The 27,530-nt window shown below is 34.7% G+C and overlaps 1 protein-coding gene across 3 annotated transcripts in view; it reads left to right on the top strand.

Moving 5' to 3' along the window:
* The window catches only part of smyd3 (SET and MYND domain containing 3), a 332,576-nt gene that overhangs the window by 14,340 nt on the left and 290,706 nt on the right, over window positions 1-27,530 (top strand). For all 3 annotated transcript variants that reach the window (NM_001423732.1, XM_073927420.1, XM_073927421.1), the window contains exons 2-4: window positions 22,042-22,105; window positions 25,092-25,199; window positions 25,295-25,352. In NM_001423732.1, coding sequence (NP_001410661.1) covers window positions 22,042-22,105; window positions 25,092-25,199; window positions 25,295-25,352 — 230 coding nt within the window. The remainder of the gene's footprint in view (window positions 1-22,041; window positions 22,106-25,091; window positions 25,200-25,294; window positions 25,353-27,530) is intronic.

The following is a 27,530-nucleotide window of genomic DNA, read 5'->3' as shown; positions in this document are numbered from 1 at the left end:
GTGATGTTGTACAGTTATATTGTACATTTTTTGTTCGCCGCAAGCGTAGAGGGGGGAGTCGAGAGTCGCTTGCTTCAAAAACGAATCGCTTGGGTTTGTTTATTTGAGAAACCAAGAGGGGCATTTTAAAGGAAATTAGGCCAACATCAAAGAAGAGGGTAATTGCTGCTCGCCTCTCTTCAATGTCTGTTTATTTCTAATGAGCACTAATGACTGTGGGTGGAATCATTAAGGAGCTGGTTAATGTTTTCCTCCCGTCCCAGCATGAGTCCAGCAGCCACAGGTCAGCAAGTAAACAAAGCATTACGGCCTCCTATTTGACAGAGGACCACTGGAGGTGTGTTGTGGAGTCATTTATGCATGTGTCTATAGATTTTTGATCATTATGGACACCTTAAAGGCACAATATGTATTTTTTTTTTATTACAGTATCCAAAAACCTCTAGAACAGTGTTATATATTTTGCTGACTTTCCCAAATGTTTCAAAGAATGTTCAAATCCAAAGAAAACAAGCTGTTTTTTACTGAGACTGGTCGTGGGGTTTATATGGCCATGCTAATTATGTCTAGCACACTTGATGTCCAGTATTAATAATAATAATAATAATAATAATAATTCGTTACATTTATATAGCGCTTTTCTGGGCACTCAAAGCGCTTTACACAATGGGGGGGGAATCTCTTCATCCACCACCAGTGTGCAGCATCCACCTGGATGACGCGACGGCAGCCATTTTGCGCCAGACCGCACACCACACACCAGCTGATTGGTGAAGAGGAGACAGAGTGATGATATGCCAATCATGATATGGGGATGGTTAAAAGGCCATGATGGACAGAGGCCAGTGGGCAGATTTGGCCAGGATTAAACCCCTACTCTTTTTCGAAGGACATCCTGGGATTTTTAACGACCACAGAGAGTCGGGACCTCGGTTTAACGTCTCATCCGAAAGACGGCGCTCACTGAGCAGTATAGAGTCCCCGTCACTATACTGGGCATTAGGACCCACACAGACCGCAGGTTGGGCGCCCCCTGCTGGCCTCACTAACACCACTTCCGGCAGCAACCTAGCTTTCCCATGTGGTCTCCCATCCAGGTACTGACCGGGCGCAGCCCTGCTTAGCTTCAGTGGGCGACCATGTGAGAGTTGCAGAGAGCTAGCTGCCGGCTATTGCATTGGTTTATTAAAAACAGGGAAACACCAAAGATGCTTTAATATGTTGTGTGTTTTATTAGACTGCACTAAACACCATTATAACAGAAGCCTAAAATGTATTTAGTATGATGAAACCGCACTGCTTCAAGAGGAAGAACCTGAAGCGGTGAACTGTGGCATAATAAAAGTTCCATTGCTTTCATGCTCGTCTTTCATCAGCAATTTCTTAAGCGTTCTTGTTTCATTTACACGGCTTTATAGTATAGAGTCTGTCACGTGGACGCGGATGGTCTGGCAGTGCTCTTACATAGCCGTATACTCTTCGCTGACCGTAAGGCACGCCTCTCAGAAAATGACACATAGCATAAGCTCTGTGATTGGTGACAGTGAAGAGTGTGGGTGGGGCTAAAAGAGGAGCAAGCCTGGTGGTGTAAGTGTTTAACAAGTATCAAGTCTCATGGAGCAGATGAATGCTTTTGTGTTGTGTTGTGTTGTGTCCAGTCCAGTATAAATCAGCCTTTACATGCTATCATTATACTACATGGTAAGTACTTTAGCTCACCCATAAACATGATTTCTGCAGGATGTTATGAAGACTGCAGAGTCACGGTGTCATCAAACTATGCTTGTGGTTGTTGTTACTACACAATCTCTAGTGGTGAAAATTACATACTGTGCCTTTAATAGTTTACCCAACAATTAAGATTTGCTCATTATTTACTCATCCTCCTCTTGTTCCAAAACAAGATTACAGTCAAGCCAGGCTTATATTGGTAAGTCTTGTTTGTTAAATCAAGCTTACGGTAGTTCTAACTCTGGCAAATTCTGGGAAACTAACCTGGATTAGGTTAGGCTAAGAACTGTATTGTAAGGATCTAGGCGCAAAGTCTAAAGCGCAAGGTGCAAAAGCATTAAGCATTAAGGGCATATCAGAATTCACTTTTGCTATTTTAACAATGGGAAAACATGGTATATGGTTTGTGACACGGCGCATGATCTGTTTTTGAGTTTTGGGTGTGTTTTGAGCATAATGTGCATTAAAACATTCTGAGATTCATCTCCCATTCAATTCAAGAGTCTGTTGCGTCATGCCATGGTGCATTTGCTATTTACAAGGCAAACTTTGTAAGTGTAAAAACTGAAGGCTTCACTAGCGAGAAAACATATAAACAGAGCATCTGCAGCATGAGAATAAAGAATGAGCCTCTTCTATTCAGTCTCTTTACCTTTACTCCACTCCTTTATTTTTGTGGATAAGCAAACGGTGTTGTATGCACTCCACTGAAGACCTTCATTAGCCTACATAATTCATTTCATTTGTTAAGCGCAATGATTTGTTTCAAAACTATTTCTAAATTATTTCTAATTTGCAGCAAATGAGTTAACGAACTATAATAACAAAGTTTGGTAAAAAAAAAAACTGAGCTATATCCAAGCACATGTTATTTTCTTATGCCCCATATATGGTGACTCATACATCTCCAAAATCTAAACTTATTTTTCTTAAAACAATTATAAATATGCATATATTTACATAATACTGCTAATAATAATAACATTATACAATTGCAAATTGTCATGAATATTTTTGTAGAAAATAATTATTTTGTAACATTTTAATCCTTTTTTTCATATGTAAAGAAATTTGCGTATTGCTTATTGCTGTTCATCTAGTTTGTAAGCAAATTTGGACTGCGTAGGTGCATAACTAACGTACTCTACGGCGCAGTCTATTCAGTTCCAATAGCAACACGCCAACATTGCTCCTTAGCACACCTCGTTTTTAGTCCAGCACACCCTTGAGTCCACAAAGTATCGCAAATGGATTTGTAATTAAACAACGTGATGCAAAACATGAAAAATAGGGTTGCACTAGTCTGGGAATAGCTGCAAATCCCGCCAAACAGTCTTGCGCCTTATTGCGCTGGGTGTATGATAGGGCCCTGAATTCCATTAATATTCAACTGCAGGGAATTTTATGGCATTTTGTTTGAGGTAACCACTAAATAGTGATTAATATTTTTAAAAATATAAAATGGTCTAATGAAGAAAAAAAAGTGTATAATTTAGATGGTATGAGGGTGAATTTTCATTTGTTGCTAAATTACCTCTTCAAAAAGATACTTTAGTTTCTTTCTTCTGTTGAACACAAAGGAAGCTATGCTGAAAAATGTTGAAAAAAAATCATTAGCTTCCATATTTCTTGTTCCTACTTTGGATGTCAACAGCTGCTTTTCTCCAACATTCTTCAGAATATCTTGTTTTGGAACAGAAGAAAGGAATTCATGCAAATTTAGAAGCACTTGAGTGTGAGGAAATGCTGAGGAAATGTAGATTTACGGCCTACCGCTTTAAATCATACAGCCATTTTTTTCATCCAAAGGCTCCCCGTGTCTTATCAGTGAAATGATTGAGTCTTATCGCACCTTCCTGTGCTCTTTGATGCCCTTCTAATACGTGGCCATCAAAATAGTTGCTTCCATTTCAGATGTGACTGAAAATGTGACCGTAAAAGCAGAAGTGGGCCATTTTTGCTGTGCAGGTCACTGGTCAGCAGTTGCTTTGATGCATCCTTCTGTGAGTGTGCTTTAAATCCGCCATCTGTTCTTCTGGAACGACGCTTTCTGTGATCCAGCATGCGCTTCTCGCTGATTAACTTCACTCATTTCTTCTGTGCATTTTTGTGGTGAAACATCTGTTTATTATGGATTATTATAAGTTAAACAATCTCAGGTTTTGTGCATACGCAGCATTTCCTCAGATGCAGATTGTTTCTATAAACTGATGAATATATAATTTATCGATGCATTAGCCATAGATGTGATGAAAAAGCCAGCCGTGAAACACGCGAGTCGCTGCTTCAGTCTGAATGTAAGATTGATTATGGGGCTGTAAACACGAAGCGTGACATGAAAGCCAAACATCAGAGTTTAAAGAGCAGCTTGCTGATGCCGCTTTAATTCTCTGAAACTTCAGCTTGCAGTGTTGATTTCTTTTTCTTCTTTTGCTGAGCCTAGTTAACTCATTTACATTGGTAAAATCTCTTTTTTTTGGCTTTTAAGAAATACAATGTGGTCTACATCCATTCATCCATCCTAGATTTAGTATCTATCCATCTATCATCTATCTGCCTGTCTGTCTATAGAGCAGGGGTTGGCAAACTCGCTCCTGTTGGGCCGGTGTCCCTCACAGTTTAGATCCAACACTAATCAAACACGCCTGAACAAGCTAATCAGTGTCTTCAAGATCACTAGAAATCCATAAGCAGATGTGTTTGATTACAGTTGGAGCTAAACTGTGCAGGACTCCGGCCCTTTAGGACCGAGTTTGCCCACCCCTGGTATAGAGACTATGTACAGTGCTCAGCATATATAAGTACACCCTTCACAAATCTGTCTTTTAAATACTTTTAATGGGAAGCTATACAATATTATATTTGTGCATGTACATTAGATTAGTCTGTACAAAAACAAATCCAGAGCTTGTCAAACAGAATAACTTATGATAACGGTCCATAAACTAGTACACAAAAATTGACATGTTATAGAAAAATAATAAATACAAATTTAAAAAAGAGAAAAATCAAGAGAAGCCAAAAAATTTATAAATTTTGTAGGTTTTAGTTTTTATTTTTTTATTTTTTTCAATTGTTAGCTTGAATTTATTTGTATTATTTTTCAATTTCTAAATATTTTTAGTGACTAAAATATTATTTAATAAATATATCTTTTTGTTTAAATGCACTAAAATATATTACGTATATTCACTGAGAAATGGATAAAAATATTTATTTTCAAAATGGGGTGTACTCGTATATGAAGAGCACTGTTTATATATATATGTATATATATATATATATATATATATATATATATATATATATATATATATATATATATATATATATATATATATATATATATATATTAGGGTTGGGCATCTAAGCTATAATGCCGATCCGATACGCATCTCGATACAAAGAATACGATCCGATATATTAGCGATACATTTGTGACATTGCGATGCAACACAATACGATTCACATCCATATCACGATACGATGCGATAATGCAGCACTAACTAATTAGATCAAGTTTATGAGATGATGTGAAAGAGGATGCTGTGCCATTGAATGAGTTTGATTATTTATAAACCAAGCAAAACCAAGACTTTTTTTACAAACTGGCTCTTCTCTCAGAGCCAGAGTGTCAGTTTACAGTAGAGGGCCATTTTAGAACCTATAGCACATATTATTTAAGTTTTTTCAAGATAAACAAAATGTATAAGTGCAAAAAATATTAAAAATACATATATTTGCACTCTTTCAACATAAAGGTTTACCATTGCACAACAAGAATTGTGATTTAACTTTTCAACTATGAAAACAAGTTTTACAAAGATATTTTGCCACTGAATATTCAAAACTTAAGGTGGTGAACTAGCAGTGTTATGCTGCTTTGAAACATCACTATCACTGTAAACAACAGGCTAATAAAAATATAACAAACCAGCAATCTTCTTGCTGTGAGGTGGTCAAACTACCCACTGTGCCACCGTGACACCCATTATTTTTATCATTATTATTATTAATATTATTATTATTATTATTATTATAATTAAATAAAAATTAACAGGAGGAGGTGTTTAAAACCTTCGTTCTCCGTGACACTAGGCTGAATATCTTTGCAGATGAACAATGCAATAGCATTCGTTATTGGCGTAGAGCGCACAAAACTGTTGCGCACGGAAAAAAAAAACTTGCAATGCTTTTCTCACCAGTTTTAGAGCTGGTTGAAGCAGTGCGAAAGCCGGGGATGCAGCAACACTGGAAGATGCTTCCACAACAACACCGTTGCGCCGCTTCAAGTGAGATTTCAGATTAGTCATACTGCCCGCGTATTTTACAGATGCGCGGCACATTTTGCAAATTGCATCTGTCCTGTCATGTCGTCCATCCTTAAATCCATAATGTTGCTTGCCATACTTTAGATTTAAAACTCAGTGGGGAATAAAATGTTTGTTTTGCTTCTCGCGCTTTCTGAGGGTGCTCCACTAGCTTCATCCGCACACCTGATACACTAAGTTGTAGTGTAAGTGTACACATCCGCAAATCCGTTGCTAAGGCTTACTTTATGTAGGTCGATTAAATTATGCGCCAAAAACAGGTTGACAACACTTGTTAATAAATAAAAAATACATTCTATATTAAAAATATAAGCTGTATCTCGGAAAAATCGATGCATCTCGCAAAAACCGATGCATCTCGATTTGCTTCCAAAATTTCATTCATCCTCTGCTGCTCAACCGATGCACTCGCATCGTGCACGCGCATGACCGCGTATCGATACATATCGGTTAATCTTCCCATCCCTAATATATATATATATATATATATATATATATATATATATATATATATATATATATATATATATATATATATATATATAAATCCAATTGGAAACTCAAGAATTGCTAGATAGATAGATTTTTTTTCTCTCGAAAGCAATTTAATACATAGTTTTTGGAATTAAAGAATGAATGAATAGATTACAAAGCAAACATAAAAGTTTATGATAATAAATACACACATAAATTAAAAAATACACAAACAAACAAACAAGCAAACAAAAAGTCAAGCTAACATTTAGTAAATACAACTATAAATAATGTGAATGAATACATATAGAATGCATTATTACTATAACTATTATTATTATAATTTTTATTATTATTTTCATTCCTATTAGATGCAGAATGTTTTGATATTAAAAATATATGCTGTTTTAGTTTTCTCCAGAAAGCTTGTTTTTTTAAAGAATGAAAGTATGATGTATGACAAATAACCTTAAAATAAACAGTTATGTGAATGAATAAATACATAATTACAGAATATATGTATGTATTAGTACTATTATTATGATGATGATGAGTATGATTATTATTGTCATTATAGTATCTGTCTATCTATCTTTGCCACATACTTTAGCCAATCATTTTACACACATTCAGAAGCACCCGAGATCATCCTCTCCTCCTGCGCTCTGTGAAGCAGATCAGAATAATGCCATCGATCTGCTTTTTTGTGCTGAGTGACGTGTTGGATTACTTTCCACTCCCCCTTTGAACTCAATTCAGCGCAATGCACTAAGTGCCATCGCAACAAGACTAGTCATTGTATCGTGAGCAAATGCATTCGCCAAAACATCCATCATGAGACCCTCGATGAGAGCAAACCTGCGACCTTGAGCCTGATGTTTGCGTTGTCCTGCGTTTTGTCCTCTCGCTGCAGTGCACTTCTGTTTGTGCTCGTCCTCCGCTTGATTGAAAGTCAACAGGAAAAATAAAACCTGTATTTATCCTTACCCTCGTAACTTGAGGGATTTTGAGTGTGCTGGCTGTAAATGCTGCTCTTGTTTGATATATATTTATATATACAATTTATATTTATATATATATATATTCATAGCATCATTTTTCCCTCTTTTTTTCCCTCATTTTTCCTCCTTTTTTCCCTCCTTGACTAATTACAACAGAACTCTCAATAACACCTCAGTTATTTTCTAATCTCTGTGCAGGAATGAAATCCTCCTTTTACTCGGGAAGTCATGAAGCCTACGAGATTTATTTACTTTTTAATCAGTGGTTACAACAAATGAAGGAATAATTCACAGCGCTCCTCGTGAGTTGTGACAAATAGGATTATACACTATGATGGTGATACTAATGATTTTCTGCCTGTAAAGGTCACAGTCTCATGTTAGTGCTATGAATATGTGAATATGCCTCATCAAATGCCATATCAAATTAAAAGGCAAGGTAACTCGCCGACAAAATCCTTTCCTGTCTTGTATTTCCGAGGATGAAGTATTGTTTTAGAGCCTTGATCTGATCTTACACAGCTGTACAGTTAGCTTGTGAATGTGTGTGTGGATCTGCTTCAGTGCTTGAGTAATTAATTCCTCCTGTAAGCCGTAGCACCAGTAGCTCTGAGGAACTGATAATTATTCAGCCTGTTTGTGGCTGGTTGTGCCTGAGCAGGTTTCTCATTTCCAGGATTAGTGGCTATTGGCTCCCTTTCCCCCACTTTCCTTCTTATTTTGCGGTGACAGCTTTGATTTGGTTTGTTGGAAGCTTCTAACCGTAGACTTTTGCTAATGTAAAGCTGGTTTCAGGATAACAAGCTTTTTTGGGGGAAGAATTTTGTATTTCTTCTAGGCCTGCAACAGTATATTGTGATAATTGATTAAAGGAACACTACACTTTTGTTAAAAATAGGCTCATTATACAACTTTCCATTTTTGAATTCATTCTACTGTATGCTGAGACCAGATCTCTATTGGTAGCACTTTTAGCTTAGCTTAGCTTAGCATAAGTCCTTGAATCAGATTAGATTGCTAGCATCTCGCTCAAATGAGCAAAGAGTTTAAATAATTTTCCTATTAAAAGCTTGACTCTTCTGTAGTTACATTGTGTAGTAACACTGATGGAAATGTTGTACAACGTAAATAGGCTACTTAGAATTATTCGACAATGTCGTCACTGGCAACGCAAACGAACTGGAAACTTACTTTTGGTTGTGTTGATTTCAAGTGACGTGACAGGTGCAGGTGTCGATTGTAAATGACGTCATTTGCATAGGAAGCGTTGGTGCATGAGCGTGCAAGCCCGAAGATGCAAGTTCAACTCTGCAGCCAGACCCTTCTCGAGGGGTTTGGGAACAAATTAATCACTGAAAGATTTAAATGGAAGTTGCAGGGTAAACTAGGTAAAAGTAAATGCATATTATAAGAAAATTAAAGTGTTTTTTGGCCTTGCATGCGTATCAGCCTGTTGGAGACCCTTAAAGGGCCATGACACCCCCCACTTTCGGTTAAAGTCTACTTCAGAATTTTTTCAAAAGATGCATGATTAATGGGCGTGGAGCTCCGCGAGCATCAGGCAGTAGTGGGCGTGGCCAGCAGGGGAGCGAATAACTGTTGTTGACAGTTAGCTCACAAACTGAGAGGAGAGGCATATGGTTTATAGTTCACAAAGTTAAAATGCAAAGAAATAAACAGTAATTTAATGCCCTTACATTTGTTATTCGTAATTTCATATACACATAACCACAATTTATATCATTATAAAGATAAGTGTGTTCATGTAAACACTATAAATGAGGATTCTTCCTCGATCCCCGTGTGCAAATTATAGATCTTGAATGCAGACTCAGTGCAGCAGGTCTCCTGACCTGTCTATTTTAACTATGAGCCCTGCTCGTAATATAGAGAATTTAGGCAAACACAGCAGCACGGCCATGTGTCTGAATGTGAACGAACTCCTGATAAAAGTCAACGTCCGCCATTCTTCAATTCTCGCACTGCTCTCCCGACAAAAAAATGCTTGCAGCACACACACAGCTTTGCTGTATGATCGGCCCTCACAGGATCGCGGAGAAAAAACATGCAACAAACCCCGTGGATCATGGAAACAAACACATACGAGCCTTCATGAACGGCTATGCGTGCCGTTGGTCTGTGTCTCACTCACAGCTTGCTTAAAACTGGCAGGTCTGCCTTCGGAAAGCACCTGCTCTCATGAATAATTAAGCAGCCGGCTCTTCTCATAGGATAAGAAAACTCCGCTATGAATAATAATGAGAAACTGACGTGTCATCATTGCACTTGCAGTACTGCGCTACGTCGCCGATTTTGATCCCGCCCCAAAAATCATTTTAAACCCGAAGCTGAAATTAGCTGACTAAAGCTCAAAATGATCCAGTTTTCCCCACAATTAAAGCTGACAGGTGCTAACATCATCTTTTGAATTGAATTGAATTGAATTTTATTTGACAGATTTTAGACAAACTGTACAAAAAGTATTCCATACACTTTGTTAAAAAAAACTGTCGAGGATAAAAACACAATAAAGCCCTGGGCTTATTTCCATTGTGGTCCTCTGTTAAATAAAAACAATGTATGGCTTCAAAATACTAATGAAGAATAAAACAAACAGTCGCCACAGCGGTACGAACAGCCAACCTATCCAGCACAATGTCCCTCCAGCCGCCAACCTATTCACACTCAAGTAACATATAATTTAAAAGATCCTCGTCCACCATGCAAAACTAATTATCCTCATCAAACAACCATCTTTTAATAGCTTTTTTGAACAACCTTAAATCTTTTATTTCCTTGATTGATTTTGGTAGTTTGTTCCACATGATTGCACTTGTATATAAAAACATATTTTTCCCCACTAAACTTCTAAACTTAAATAAACAAATATTAAAATCCCAACTCCTAGTACTGTATGAATGCTGTTGCCTCACCATTTGAAAATAGTTCATCAAATAGCTAGGAACCACATTATTAAACATTTTACGTACCATTCCCAGTTTTAAAAAACACACTCTATTACTAACAGTTAACATACCTATTTTATTAAAAGACTCTTTGTGCAAAAGTGCTCTAGGATGCATTTTTAAAATTATTCGTACTAATTTATTTTGTGCCTTTTGCAATTTCTCCTTCAAATTTTGTGAGCAGCTACTGTACCAAAATGACGTAGCATAATCAAAATGGGGTTGAATTAAAGCTCCTGCCAACAATTGTAAAGAATGAACATCCAAAAGATCAGATTGCCTTGCTAAAAACCTAATTTTTCCACAAATCTTCGTAATAACTTTTTTGCCATAGCATCTCCTGATAATTTATTATCTATTAAGCAACCCAAATAGTTTATCACATTTTTTGACTGAATTTTCCAATCATTAATCTTAACTACCAAATTATCATCTTTTTTTAATTTCACTCTTGAAGCAAATAAAATAGCCTCTGTTTTACCCATGTGTAAAGAAAGTTTGTTGTCTAAAAACCAGTTGTAAACACTTTTTAACTGTGAACTCATAATTTCTTCCAGGGCCCTTTTGTCATGATGAGATACTAAAATTGCGGCATCATCAGCATAAAGATAGAGCTCCTCTGAACTGATGCTCAACACACACAAATCTGTTAATATAAAAAAAAAGTTCTCCAGGGTGTCCTGAACCTTTAAAGCTAACATATGACCCTTTTTAAAGTATAATAGGGACTCCTTAAAGCTGTGTCAGCATATCACTCTTTTTAGTAGCTTGACTTTTAGTTTATAGTGCTAGTATGCAGATTTTGATCGTTGTGGAAATATACTGCATGCGCTTTACACATGTAATTTTGGCAAAATATTTAAAGCTTTAGATCAGAGGTTCTCAACTGGTTTGGCCATGGGACCCACATTTTTACATAGTCATCAAGCTGCGGCCCAAGTTTTTAGGAACTATAATACAATTTTGTATTTATTTGTTACCATACACAAGTAGTGACAGATAAATCATAAGAACATCACCAAGACTTACAAATAAACTTTTTTTTACTGCTGTCATTTAACAAATGGATCAAATTATAGAAATATTACAAAGTAAAAACTGTTAATAATAAACTATTAATAAAACATATTTTCTGGTTTCTAAATGTTGTTTTAATTTAGGAGGTTTCATGCTCTCTTATGAGAGCACCTCACTACATATGACACTGAGGCTTTAAATCTTTTTTGTCGTTGTCACACAACCAGCGATCACTCTCCAGAGATCGCTGGTTCTCACACTAACACCAGGACTACACTTCCGCTTTTCACAGGACTACATTTTCATACATGCACTTCTCCCAGACACTCACACCTGCTCACACATCTAGCCTGATTGCACTCACCAGCTGCACCTTGTCAGAGACTGATATCACACCACTCATAAGCCACTCATGAACCCATCCAGTTTGCCGAGTCTTGTTTACCCTAGTGTGACATTACAATGCGTTTCCTTGTCTTGTTTCTCCGTGTTAGACCTTAGCCTTGTATCCTTGTTATCCTGTTTTTGGGTCACGACCCACCAGTTGAGAAACACTGCTTTAGATAATATTTTAAATGTACAATGAAACCTATTATAATTTGTTTAAATAAGCTTAAAATCATTTGTTTAAAGTGATTTGTTTAAAGAGACATATTCTAGTTGCTTTTATAGGCCCTTCTTCATCGCTCACGCTTCTAAATCATTACAAATGGATGTTTTTGATCCCTTTATGAGGCTAATCTACTTTCATCTACACGCTTTATGACCATCATCCTCTCATTATTTTCCTCCTAATTAATGGACTGGTGAAGAAAGTGGCATTTATAGAGGTGTTTTCTGACAGGCTTTGATGGACCATAAGCAGCGTTTCTCTCTTTTTGAGGGTAAACTCTCTAATTGGCCAGTGAGAGTCTGTGTGTGTGTGTGTGTGTGTCCATATATCTCTTCTGTTCTGTGGTTGTCTCTTTCTTTTCGTCCTGTTATGTTGGTTCTGGTCTGGACGCTCGTCTTTCTGCCTAATTATAGCATCTCGGTCGGTGTGAGGGTAACAGGCATGGGGTCATTCCAGGATAGTTCAGCGTGTGGACATGGGAAATGAGAACCGATCCTTGTTATATGATTTGCTGATTGTGTTAGAGAGCCATGTTTATGAGGAATTATTGTCAATTTTTGAAATGAAGAAACCCTGTCTTGTGTTCGGCTGCATGCAGGAATCCGATTAGGCATTACCCGCTGGGATAATCGGATTTTTTGACTGCCTGCGGAGACTGTAATTCTGCTCCTATGCTGGTTTTTATGTAAAGAGATCCGCTTCAGGATATTTGTGTGTCATTATTGAAAAATAAAATGTAACTGTGATTCTGAGCTCTGAACGAGAGCAGTGTTGGGGCGTCTGGCCACTGGAGTGCAGTGTTTCTCTGTGACTTCATTGCAGCTCTGAAAAATTTGCAGCCATGTAGTTTTGTCTGACGTTCTTTCATTCAAACATCCAACAATTCATTCAAAAATTCAACAATTTGTTTATTTATTCATTCACTCAACAATTAATTCATTCAATAATTCAGTCATTTATTATCCATTCATTCAACAATTCGTTCAGTCATTTATGCAAAAAAACTCCATTCATTCATTGATTCTTGCATTCATTCATTCATTAATTCATTCATTCATTCATTCATTCATTCATTCATTCATTCATTCAGTCATTTATTTAAAAATTCATCCATTTATTTAACAATTCATTCATTCATTCAGTCATTTATTTTAAAAATCATCCATTCATTTAACAGTTCATTCATTCATTCATTGATTCATTCATTCAACAATTCATTCATGCATTTAACAATTCATTCATTCATTTATTAAAAAATTAATTCAGTCATTTATTAAAAAAATAATTAATTCAGTCATTTATTCAAAAACTCATTAATTCAATAATCTATTTATTCAAAAGTTCAACAATTTATTCAAAAAATTGACAGTTAGTTTATTTGTTCATTCACTCAATAATTCATTCATTCATTCATTCATTCATTCATTCAACAGTTCATTCATTCATTTATGCAAAAACTCCATTCGTTGATTCATTCATTCAATCATTTATTTAAAAATTAATCCATTAATTTAACAATTCATTTATTCAGTCATTTATTCAAAAACTCCATTCATTCATGCATTCAACCATTCATTCATTCAATCATTTATTTAAAAATTTGTCCATTCATTTATTCATTCATTCATTTATGCATTCAACAATTCATTCATGCATTCAACAATTCATTTATTCAATCATTTATTTAAAAATTCAACCATTTATTCAACATTTCATTCATTCAATAATTTATTCATTCATGCATTGAACAATTCATTCATTTATTTATTCAAAAATTATTAATTCATTGATTTATTCATTCAAAAATTCAACAATTCAAAAATTCAACAGTTAAGTCATTTATTTAAAAATTAATTCATTCATTTAGCAATTCATTTATTCAGCAATTCATTCATTCATTCGGCAATTCAACAATTCATTCATTCATTTAAAAGTTCAACAATTCATTCATTCAATCAATTGTTCATTCATGCATTCATTCATTTATTCAACGCATCATTCATTTAATCATTTATTCAAAAATTCATTCATGCATTTATTCAATTATTAAATAAATCATTCATTCAATCATTTATTCAAAAATTCATTCAAAAGTTCAAAAAATGATTAATTCATTCATTTAAAAATTCAACCATTTGTTCATTCATTCATTCATTCATTCATTCATTTATTCATTCATTCATTCATTATAATCAGTTGATATCAAAAAGATGTAGACCTACACATCTCTCAGTTCTCAAACAATTAGAAATCTCCAATGAACCTGGATTGACATAACCACAGTTATCAACAACATTTCTCGACTGATGATGCGTTTAGTGGTTTGTATGTGGGAAACCTATCACTCTCAGGATATCAACCAATAGCAAACCTCCAAGATTCAATGAATTCCATAAAATGTAAATCTCAACTTCTTTAAATTATTTGTCAGTTTGATTTAGTTAAACTTTATCAGATGAGTTGAAACCTGATTAACTTTTTAAAATAAGTTAAGGCAGCATGTCTTTTTGTCTTTCAATACTTTTTGTCATAAATTATTTTGCAGTGTATGGACAAAATATTACAATCTGTTCTTGTTTTAGAAGCCATTTGACTTAGAAATACTTCACAAAACTTTTGTTTCATACCAATTTTAAAATATTTTTGACAGTTTTGCCTTTATCTAATGCTGTACAAAGATATGCAAATTATTACAGCTCTGTACAGCTTTTTTGAGCAATCCCAAAATATATGACCTAATATTGTTTTGCTTTGAACAATCACTACAATTAGTCTGTTGAAAAGTGAAGCGGTTAAACCAAATGATGTGTCATAATTAAATAACTTGGGCGTCAATTTAAATCACATCTTTGATAAAATGCTTCATTAAAACCTCAGCGTTTGTGCTAGAGATAAAACGGTATCAAATGTGTGAGTATTATTAGCAGGAAAAGAGTTTTATTCATCGTCTGGAAAAATGAGGACATAATTCTTTGTGGCGAGATGATAATCATATTATCTTGACATTTTGTATCCTTATTAAAGGCCTGGCTCTTTCACACCGCCTTGTTCAGTACACACATATGGCTATTATTAAATTCCCAAACCTTGGCAAATTTGCATAGATATTAATCATGACTTTTATGAATGTGTAGATCAGTCTCTGCGCTGCAGCATTTTTGTGTAATAAGAGTTCTGTGTGGAAATACTGCTTTTCTGGCCAGTTCTTATCAGCAGGGAAACACTTACTGCCTGTATCTCAGAATCAATACTCAGAGGAATCAGAGGCTTTTAGGAGATTTGGGTCTGCTCATTAAAAACTCATATAATGTTCCCAAATCTAGAAATAGTTCCACAATTAGATTAGTATTCTTGTTTTATTTTATTTTATTCTATTTTATTTTATTTTATTTTATTTTATTAAAATATTTTATTGTGTTATAAATTACTATAATTTTTTTATTTTATTTTTCTTTATTATTTGTTTTTATCAGTATTTTAACTTAATTTAAAATGTAGATTTACTTTTTATTCTATTTAAAATATATTTTCTATTTATTTATTTTACTTTACCTTATTCCAAATTCAGAAATGCATTCAGTTTATTTTATTTTATTTTATTTTATTTCTCCTTAATATTTAATTATTTATGTATTCATTTCAGGTTTTATTTTATTACATAGTATTTATTTAGTTATTTTTTATAAATGAAAACATTTCTTATTTTTTTCTTTAAACTTATTTATGTTTGTTATGTTTTTTTTATTTTATTATATTTTTATTTTATTTCATTCATTACTTTATTTAACTTTATTTAACTTATCCCAATTTCAGAGGTGCTTTCAGTTTAGCTCATTGTATTTTATTGTTTATTTTATTTCTCCATAATTATTTAATTTTTTATTGTATTTATTTATTTATTTAAAATTATTTATGTATGTTATTTTATATTTTTAATTTTTTTTATTAATTTTATTGAATTTTATATTATTTATTACTTTACTTTATTTAACTTTTACTTAACTCATCCCAAATTCAGCTCATAGCTCATTTTGTTATATTTTATTTTATTTCTTCATATTATTTATTTATTTTAGGTTGCCTTTAAAATGTAAAAATGTATTTTTGTTTCTTTAATATAATTTTTTTAAGATACTTTAATACTTACTTTAATAAATAACTATTAGTATTTAAATGTAGCTTTATGATTCATTTTAATGTAGATTTATATAGATTTACTTTTTATTTTATTTAAAATTTATTTTATATTTATTTTATTTTACTTTAATATTTATTTGTTTATTTTAGTTTTTGTGCATTGTATAGTATTTATTTATTTATCTATTTATTTATTTTAAAATGTAAAGAAATTATAAATTTTTTTCTTTAAAAATATTTGGTATCTTATGTTCTTTTTTTATTTATAATTTTATTACTTTTCTTTATTTAACTTTATTTAACTTTAACTTATCCCAAATTCAGCTCATAGCTCATTTAATTAAATTTTTTATTTTTTTATCCTTATTATTTATTTATTTATTTTGGGTTTTGTTATATTGTATTTATTTATTTATTTTAAATGTAAAAGAATGTTTTATTTTATTTTATTATGTGCTGATGATTTCTGTCTGTTAATTTTACATCACCTCTCATATCCTGTGTGCAGTAATGAATGCAGGTTTTACAGCTGTTCTGCTCTTGAGTTGCATGATGACTTACGGCCTCTGCTTTGGTTTTGGACGGTGCCGAACTCTGTATATTCCATTATGACCAATGACTCCTATCTTCTGAACCATCAGCATTTTTATAAGGGTCTGTGGATCCAAGTTGGATACACTTCTTCAATTCCCAGTTCAAACGAAGCTGTAGTATTGCTCATTATTTCATCACCTGTTTAGCTATTAGTTCTTTCTTTGTTAAGCCAACTGTACTTACTCAGGAAAATCTCTCACTAATTAAAAGCTGCATTAAATCACTTTTGCACATTTAAAGGGACAGTCCGCCAATAAACTAAATGTACTCACCATTTTATTACTCTTAAAGAAGTTCCAAACTTTATTGTATGAATGTTGGAAACCAATAGCTATTGGCATCTATAATAGGAAAAAATATTAAGGACCTTATCCTACACCTAGCACTATGTGGCACCATGCTTGATGCAAGTGTATTTAGCTAGTTTCAGACTGTATTATTTTCATATTTTACACCACATTGTATAAATAGCAAATGTATTTGTGCACGTGCTCATGTGTGTGATGTTCTGAAAAGGAGGTGTGTTAAAGGTCCTGTGAAATTAAAATAAAGTTTTAGATTTTTGTATGAGTATGTTAGATTTAAGGATATCTATAAGCTAGTGTGCTCCAAAACAGTGAATGAATTCATGTTTAGAAGATACAAACCTGATATAAACATCCAGAGCCTGCAGTTGGTCTCTTCCACCTAAATGGATCAACGATTTTTTTTACGTCACCTCATACTTAAGTTTCTCATTAAATCTTGACCAATGAAATGCTCTCTAGTATCTGACATGCCCCGCCCCCTTCTCGTTTGGTTTTCATTTGATGCACTTGAGCTCAACCACTTGCACTGTGGCTATTGGCTGTTTTTTTGTTGTTGGTTTTTTAAGGGGAGGAGCTACTCTATGTCCTGTTTTCTCTTTATGTTTAAGGGTGCTTTCACACCTAGACTTTTGTTTCAGAACGTGGTGCGCTTCCCCAGTTAGCTCGGTTCGTTTGGCATATTTAAATCCAGCAATCGCGCTCGGATCCGCACCAAAACAATCTGTCCGAGATTGCCTGTACGAGGTCGTCTCGGCTCGATTGGAACAAACTCTGGAGTAGACATGAGCCGGTTTAAGATTCTTGGATAAAACCTTGGATAAAAATATAACTGTTTCACGGTATTGTGATTACTGCTGTAAAATATAATCTTGTAAAAAATTTCTGAGTAAAAAACAAACTTATTTCCCCCTTTGAACACAATATATTTTATTTTGAGAAACATTTAAAATATTTTGTAACCGTAAACATCCCAGCCGGCACAAGACATCAACATGGTGTCAGATTGACGTTGTACCCCAATTGGGGATGTTGCATTTTGTTTGGAATTGATAATCGGGTTGATGTCAGAACAACCCAACCTAAAATCAACCAAATATTAACGTCTAAGGAGGTTACAGCTTGACGATGTGTGGACGTTACCACTATGATGTCTGTCAGAAGTGGGATTTTGGTCACTTTCTAACACAACTTAAAATCAATGTCGTTATTGGACGTCAAATTAATGTTGTCCTTAGACGCTGGCTAGACATTAAATTTTGGTCACCTGACGTCACGACTTACATCCAACCTAATATTAACGTCTTATGACGTTGTGTGCCTGCTGGGATGTCAGAATAAATAATTCAAATAAATCACTGAATCAATCCGCTTGTTAAGTGTGACGTCACGCGAAGCAGCTTCCGGGTCCAAGCGCTCTTTTCAACTGAATGGGGAGACTCATGAAATGGTAATAATAAACATTTACAAAGCGATTAAATACTTTCGAAAATCACGATCGCAATATATATGTCCATGCCTAATATCCGATGGCCAAAAAGTGATTATTTTTTTATAAATTGTTAATTTTTTGGTATTTGTTATGCAGCAAGCCCACAGATTGTAGTGTACACTAGGATTATATATAAAATTAACTTTAATGTGTGATAGGAATAAAACGTGATCATAAACGAATGATTTCTCCACTCAAATGAATGGCGGCTTGGACCCGGAAACAGTATTGCATACGTCACCACTTAACAAGCGGATAATTCTGTTGTTTTCATTTGTTTTAATAACACAGATTTCTGTACAATTTATTACAGAATCTTTAGAGATCTTTTCTGCTGGAAATACTGTTGTCCTAAAAACAACAAAAAACATAAAAAAAAAAAAATCTTACACACACCTTATAGTATAGCAAACGAAATTGGCGGTTTTAAAACCTTGCCTTTTCCAAACTGCAGTATACCTTGAAAATAGTCATCGTCCCATATCTACTCTGTAGCGGATCGATTGTAGTGAGAAAGCAATACGATCCGAACCAGGCTATATCACAGTGTATTATGGAAATGTAATAGGCATATATACGCCTCTATAAAGAGGGAATTATGAGTAGGGCGGGATGTCATTCCTACCGGCAAATGCGTTTTATGTAAAATACGAAAGTGAAAGCATGCTGAAATATTAACGAGAGCTGTTTATCTATTAGGAAAATTGACCGAACAGCAGTCTTGGTTCAACTGTTATTTCTCTCTATAATGTAGAGCATTTAATACTGCTATGTATAAGAAAGTCTTGCGTCTGATTTTGATTTGGCGATGATGTCTGTGGGTGTCACAATTCAAAATAAAGTGCAGCTTTTTGCTTATAATGTCTTATATGTCTCATCGTCATAAATTAAAATAAGGACGCATGACAGCTGAGTGAAACTCTGCAAAATAAACCCTGAAACTCTGAAAAATGTGAGAAGAGTTTACTCCTACCTGACTTGTTTTAGCTCTTTTGGTCCATTTAGAAAGTTTGCCGTATGAAAGCAAACCGCAATAAGAACAAGGAGCAACACTGTAACCATTTTAATCCCTGTTTTGGAACTAAATAATTAATCCATAGGTGTGAAAGCACCCTCAGTTGAGATAACGTCAAACATCTAATAAACAAAATGCACATTTGAATGCACTTAATGGGACCATTAATTGACCTAGTAAAAGCTGGTCTTAGGTCGATGGGGCAAGTTTTTGTTCATTATTTAATGAGCGCAGTGATATATGCCTTTGCGGATCCAAAACATGTGTTAATATTAAATCATGATTAATAATACTCATACTATGCTATCCAAACTGTGCCCAGACCTGTTTCCCGGATCGTTTGAGAAGTGTGAGTGCGCTGAATTGGGCTCAGGCACGGTTGGGGTGTGCCAGAGCACGGTTCACTTAGGTTTTGGCGCGGTAAGCTTTATAGTGTGAGTGCAAGCGTGCCTGAAGCCGAAACTGAAGATGAGATGTGACTTTTTAGGGACTGTTTTATATAGATTTATTAATCATTCTTGCTGTTTAATGAACGCAAACTGTAGTAGTTTATTGAAAACGCAAACCCCTCACTGCACGACAGCTGCACCTTCAGCAAACTTCCTAATTCCTGCAGCACGAGGACTTTCATGGTTGTTTATGTGCGTCAAAAGTGGCTGATCACCATGAATGTTATTTTTTTAACATAAATGACATAACTTTTAATGTAGGGCTGGGCGATAAAATCGGCATCGATGATTATGACTGAACACTATTGTTAATATCCCTAAAAAAGATTCAGTATGTAGTTTCAGTATGAAGGCTATAGTTTTATTAAAATGTGGCTGCTGACTGCGCACCCCGGAAGCAATGCCAATAAGCTTAAAGTGTATATATAAGGTGACCTGTATAAGAATTGGAGAATGGTGGAGTTTGTCATTTGAGTTCATTACCAATTAGACACATCACTTATATCCTTGCTGCTGTGTTCGCCCATGTTTAAAATCTCCAGATTACCGGCAGAGTTAATGGTTTGATCAGACAGGGCAAGAGACATGCTGCACCTCTATCCACTGTGTCTGCATTCAGGAGTAGATAAAGCCTTCTCATTCATAGTGTTTATATTAACATAATTATCTTTATGATGATAAAACAAATTTTGATTATATGTATATGAAATTAAAATTTAAATAATTTATTTGTTTGCATTTTAACTTTGTAAACCATAAAATGATGGGTCTCATGGTTTTTCTCTCATTTTGTGAGCCAATTAACAACAGTTGCTCCCGTCTTTTTCCCCTGTTCTGCTGACCACGCTTACTCCTCCCTCTGCTCGCAGCGCTCCACGCCCATGTTGGAGCATTTTTTGAAAAATGTCAGAGAATTATTTGAGTTAAGGTAACTTAAACTATTTGAGGAAACCGATTGCAACAAACCATTTAAGTTCAAAAACTAATCCTAATGAGTTCTGTGAACTTAATTCTTTTGAATAAACCAAGCAATCTGAGCACAGCATAACACAATAAATGAAAAGAACTCAAACCAACCGTGTACTATAAAACCCAATAAGTTGAGGCAACTCAAACCTTTTGAGGAAACTGATTGCTACAAACCATTTGAGTTAAAAAAAAAATGAATCTATTTGAGTACTGTGAACTTAACTGTGAAGTAATTAGGTACTTAATTAACTCACCTTCAACACTGAGTTCAAAACTCTTTTCAAATGAGTAGAATTACCTTTCAGCAAATTTAGAGTTAACTACACTCATTTCATTTGATAAAGTTGACTGTTGGGTTTTACAGTGTACATTGTAGAGGGGTTTTTATGGCCCTTTAAATAAACCATTTCAGACACCGAGAGGAAATGCTGCGGTGTAGATTATAAGTATACTAAAGTGTATTTTTGACATTTGAATTCATGTAAGACTTTTGTAGCAGACCTCCAAAACTAAGCAAGCAATTACAGAATAGCAAAACATGGCAAAACTGGTCTTGCAAACTTTACAGATAAATCAGAAACCACTGAAACAACCATGCATGTAATTTGTTGGACTCCTATTCATGTTTAAACCCAACATGGGCCCATTTAAACACATCTTTAGAGATAACCTGTCATTTGTAGAGATAACTTGTGTTCTGTGCAGCTGATCTCGGCATGTAAACCACATTCCTCACTTTAAAGTTACAGCTTCAGGTCTCAAGCAAAGGGGGTCATTAGACATGTAGTTTAAAGCATGGGATGTTTAGTCGGGGCAGGAATGCTTCATCATAAGCCTTGTAAATCAAAGCAGACTTTCTCCTCTTCAGCCTGAGAATGTAGTTTCTCTATAGTAATACACCAAAGCACTGAAACTCATGTTAATTCTGTCTTATTTATTCTTAACAGGGGTGAAAGTCTATCGAGATGTTCTCAGTGTAAGACGGCGCGCTACTGCAGCGTTCAGTGTCAGGTAAGAGCTCTTAACACATGGCCAAATCAGAGAGCTTTACAAACAAGTTTATAATAATATAATTAATAAAACAATTAACACAATAGAGTTTTATTTGATTTTAAATTAATTTAACTTTTTGTTTATTTTATCGGTAAAATTAGACTATATTTCATTTAAAGAGTAGATTTATAATTTAAGTAATAGAATTTTATTTTAATTCCACCAATTATTTTAAGTCTGGGAAGTCTGGAGTTCTTTCCTAAGACTGCTGCCCCCATGACCCGGCCCCAGATAAGCGAATTAAAATGAAATGACATGACATGTTTTTAATTGATTTGATTTGATTTTTTACTTTTATTTGTTTATTTTATAAGTGGACTTTCAGCAGTGAAATTTAAACTATACTGAACTGAACTGAATTCAACTTCAACTCTAAAAACTGGACAGTTTCAGTTTACTAGAACTTCATTGTACAATACACAACTGAATTAAATTGAATAAGTGAAATTAGATTTTATTCAAATGGTAGACTTTTAACTAAATTACAAGAATTCTATTGTAATTCCACCTATTTCTTGACCAATGCAAATGAAATGATTTCTATCTATTATAGAACACATTTTCTTTTCTTTTCTTTTCTTTTCTTTTCTTTTCTTTTCTTTTCTTTTCTTTTCTTTTCTTTTCTTTTCTTTTATTTCTTTTCTTGTCTTGTCTTGTCTTGTCTTGTCTTGTCTTGTCTTTTCTTTTCTTTTCTTTTAATCTTTGCTTGCATGTTGCTTTTTTATGTAACTAATAACTACAATTTTTATCTTACATTTACATTTAGTCATTTAGCAGGCACTTTTATCCAAAGCGACTTACAAATGAGGACAAGGAAGCATCTTTTGTTGATTAAAATATAGTAATTCTAACAATTTAACAATTGATTTGACTTTTGGAAATCATCACGTGACCCCCTCTCACTGTTTTGTGACCCCCACTTTGTGAACCACTGGTTTACATCCCTAAAGGCTGATTTGTACTTTTCCATCAAGTGCCGCATATGCTAACGGCGCAGCCTACGCGTAGTCGCATAGCCCTCTCCGTGGCCGTCGGCGATGCTGACGCGCACCTCTCAAAAAATGTAACTACACGTCACATTGACGCGTAGCGCAAGCTCTGTGATTGGTCGGTTTGGTAGCTCTGACAAGTGTGGGCAGAGGTGAGCGAGTGTTTACAATGGCCCGTTTCCACTGAGTGGTATGGTAGGTTACGCTTTTATGGCCGTTTTCACTGTCAAAGCGAACCGTACCTTACCACTTTCTGAAGGCTACCAACAGGCCCAAAGGGTACCATAAGGCGGAGCTAGATGCACAGCTGAACGCTATTAGTTTACAGAGATACATCACTTGCAGAAGCAGAAAAATAAAAACAAAGGAAGCACCATTTTTAAAAACACAGGCATTACACCGTAATAATATACAGTATGCATATAATAACAAGCCATGGACGACCCGAGCTCAAACAAACCTTGCCATCTTGATGAACAGCAGCAAAGCCAAGAAGAACAAAATTTGCTGTGTCTTGTTGTTGTTTTACGAGCCCGTCTAAAGCGCAAGCGGTTTCACTTTCTCCAGAGAGCTCGCCGCACATCTATATTTTAAATGACAAACTTTTTGAGCTCATATTAATAATGTGCTTGCGATCACTGAAGAGCTCTGATATCTGTTTCTTTCAGAAAAAGACAAACGTGAGAGTGAAGCATGAAAAAACAAGAGAAGCCAGAAAAAACAGCAGCAAATGATGCTTCTGCAACCTTAAACATGAACAAACATCAATGTTTACATCACCTTTTGGCTTTACTGTGACATTTCCTCGAGTAAAAATGACATTGTCTGAAACTTTCTGTCGTACACCATGCCCACCAAAAGGGTACTTTTCTGGCAGTGGAAACGCAAGCTTGATAAAGGTGACCTGTACAGACCTGTACCGTACTGTACCGCTCAGTGGAAATGGGCCACAAGTGTGGAGTCCAGTGAAGGAGCTCCGGATGGAGACTGTTGTTTTGTGTTTACCTTATGATTAAATCTCTTGCACGTCCGCCGATTCCCACCTCGAAATGTGTGAGTTTGAGCCTCTTGTACATTAGCGTTCAGAAAAAAACAAAACACCAGTGAAGAAACTCGACACAGAGGAACACAAACATCTATTGCCAGCTAGCGTTTCTGAAGTGTTATTGCAGAGCAACACACAGTGCGCAGAAGTATAAATGCACAACTATGCGCATTGTATGCACCGTGGGTCACGCCGATGCAGAACTATAAACCAGTCTACTAACTACTGCTAACTATAAGCAGCAAATTAATAATTTATTGAGCTAAAAGTCTTTATGTTGGCATGACTGGAACACTACTGACCAATCAGCATCCAGGACTGAGTTTATATGTTTTTTATGAAAACATATACCTGTAAAAAAAATATATATATATATATTTTCACATTAATAGTTTAATACTTGGAGTTTTGATTTGTTATTTTTATAAACAATGTTTATGTTATTTTTACATTAAGAGTTTGTATCTTGAAGTTTTGATTTGTTTTTCAGATTTTTAAGTTTAGGTATCAAATGTCTAACTTTTGTATATAAACTATAAATAAGCAGCAAATTAATAATTTGAGCTAAAAGTCTTTGTAAGCAGTGCTTTAAACAGTCAAAAGACAACCGTGCTGGCTTGCATGAAGAATAAATCATGAAATGAAATCTTTCCTCTTCAAGAACATCCAGTGTCTTTAATCTAAAATCATTGAAATCTCAACGCTGTCAATGTCAAACCAGCCCGCTTTTCTCCAGACACTCGTGGTTGTCGAGTTTGTCTTTGTCTTACTTTAATTGTCGACCAGCTTGTCATCATAATTCCCTCTAAAGGGAGACCACACGCAGTAACCTCCTTTCACAAGATCTGAGCTCTTCTTCCTATTTGTTGGTGAAGTCTTTCTTTATTCTGTGCTTTATTTCACCTTTCAGAAGCAAGCGTGGCCCGATCATAAGAGGGAATGTAAATGCCTGAAGCACCTCCAGCCGAGGATCCCCACCGACTCTGTTCGCCTGGTCGCGAGGATCATTTTCAAACTGGTATTTCAAAGCATGTTTTACATTGGAGACCATCTCAGCTGGTGTTTTGCCACAGGGCTTCGATGTTGTTTCACTCAGTCTGTGTGTTTCCACAGCTCAGCCAGTCTGAAAGTGACCAGGAGGAGCTGTACTCTATTGCTGAACACCAGTCACGTAAGTTCATGCTTGATTTGTGTTTGCTGTACCATAAACTTGAGGCAAATGGCTGAAGCTTTATGTTGGCATGACTGGAACACTGCTGACTAATCAGCATCCAGGACTGAGTGTATATGGTTTTTATAAAAAAAAACATACACCTGAAAAAAAAAAAAAAAAAAAGTTATTTTTACTTTGAGTTTGTATCTTGGAGTTTTGATTTGTTGTTCAGAATTTTAAGTTTAGGTATCAAATGTCTAACTTTTTTTCTACATTTGGCAAAACTGACTTTTCTCTTTACTCTCTCATAACTCAGATCTTAACCTCTCACACAATTTATATATATATATTTTTTTTTTAAAGTTTAGAATTACAAGTAAAGAAAAAAATATAGATGTGAAAAGTTCATTTGCAAAAACAGATAACCAACATTGGTAAAATTTATTTGGCAGTCGAGTTCCACAAATTTCCATATGTTGAAATAGAGTTATTGGTTTTTGCAAATAAACTCTTACATACTTACACATTGTGTTGCGTTGTGTTACATTGCTTACATATGTTAGTTACATTGCGTTATGTTATTTTAAGTTGCGTTACGTTACGTTGCGTTGCATTGCAGTACATTGCATTACGTTGTTGCGTTACATTACGTTACGTTTTTGTTTTGTTGTGTTGTTACATTGCTTTACGCTGTTACATTGCATTGTGTTTTGTTGTTACAATGTGTTGCATTGCATTGCGTTACATTGTGTTACGTTACATTACGTTGTGTTACATTGTTATGTTGCACTTTTTTATAATACATTGTGTTCATTTGTGTTACGTTGTGTTGCATTGCGTTGCGTTACGTTACATTGCATTACATTTCATTGCATTACTTTGCATTTTGTTGCGTTATATTGTTACATTGCTTTGTGTTGTTATATTTTGTTACTTTGTGTTACATTGCATTACGTTGCGATACATTACATTATGTTGCGTTACATTGTGTTACATTGTTTTGTGTTATGTTACATTGTGTTACTTTGCATTGGGTTGCGTTACATTACATTATGTTGTGTTACATTGTGTTACATTGCTTTGCATTTTGTTACATTTGTTACTTTGTGTCACGTTGCATTATGTTGCATTACATTACGTTATATTTCTTTACGGTTTTGTTACATTGCGTTATGTTATTACGTTGTTATGTTGTGTTACGTTACGTTTTGCTACGTTACGTTGTGTTACGTTACGTTTTGCTACGTTACGTTGTGTTACGTTACGTTTTGTTACGTTACGTTTTGTTACGTTACTTTGTGTTGCATTATTTTGTGTTACATTAAATTGTGCTACGTTGCTTTGTGGTACATTACATTGTGTAACATTACATTGTGTTGCCTTGTTACAATGTGTTACGTTTTGTTTCGTTACTTTGTGTTGCATTATGTTGTGTTGCGTTACATTGTGTTACGTTGCTTTGTGGTACATTACATTGCATTATGTTACATTGCGTTATGTTTTGTTACATTGTGTTATGTTACATTGCGTTACGTTGTGTTACATAAAATTTCATTGCATTGTTAAATTGTGTTATGTTGGAATGCGTTGCATTACATTGCGTTACATTGTGTTACGTTACATTGCATTACGTTTTTGTCATATTCTGAGCTATTGTTTGTTTTCTCCACATGTTGCTGTTTTCCCCAGTGTTTCTGTTTGGGGTTCATTTGTGTTAAGTCTGTTTAGCTGTGTCTTGTTAGACTACCCTATTTATTGTTTTTGAGTTTGATGTGGTCTTGCTGTTGCCGTAAGTCTTCTGGTCATTACCTTTCATCCATTGTGTTTGTGGCTAAAGTACCCTTTGCTCTATGGAAAACTTTATATTTGTTAACTGCTTAGCTTGTAGACTTCCTATGTTTCTGCCTGGCTGCTTTTTTTAACTAAACCTTGTGCTTTGGCAACTGGGTTCACCAGCTCTCCCTGTGGCTAAATTCATTCATTTAGACAATGAATGCAATATATTGTAAAACAATACTGTATTGTATAATAGATAATAATTAAAAACTGTGTTATGCTATGTAACGCTAAGCTAGGCTAGTTCAGTCAAGTTCAGTTTAGTTACATTACATTATCTAGCAAAAAAATAATAATAATTAGACAATGAAAGCAATAAATTGTGCAACAATACTGAATTGTATAATAAATAAAAGTTAT

This window comes from Danio rerio, chromosome 17 (assembly GCF_049306965.1).
Source record: "Danio rerio strain Tuebingen ecotype United States chromosome 17, GRCz12tu, whole genome shotgun sequence".
Classification (NCBI taxonomy): domain Eukaryota; kingdom Metazoa; phylum Chordata; class Actinopteri; order Cypriniformes; family Danionidae; genus Danio; species Danio rerio.
The sequence above is the reverse complement of the archived record's forward strand: the minus strand, read 5'-3'. Positions and strand labels throughout refer to the sequence as shown.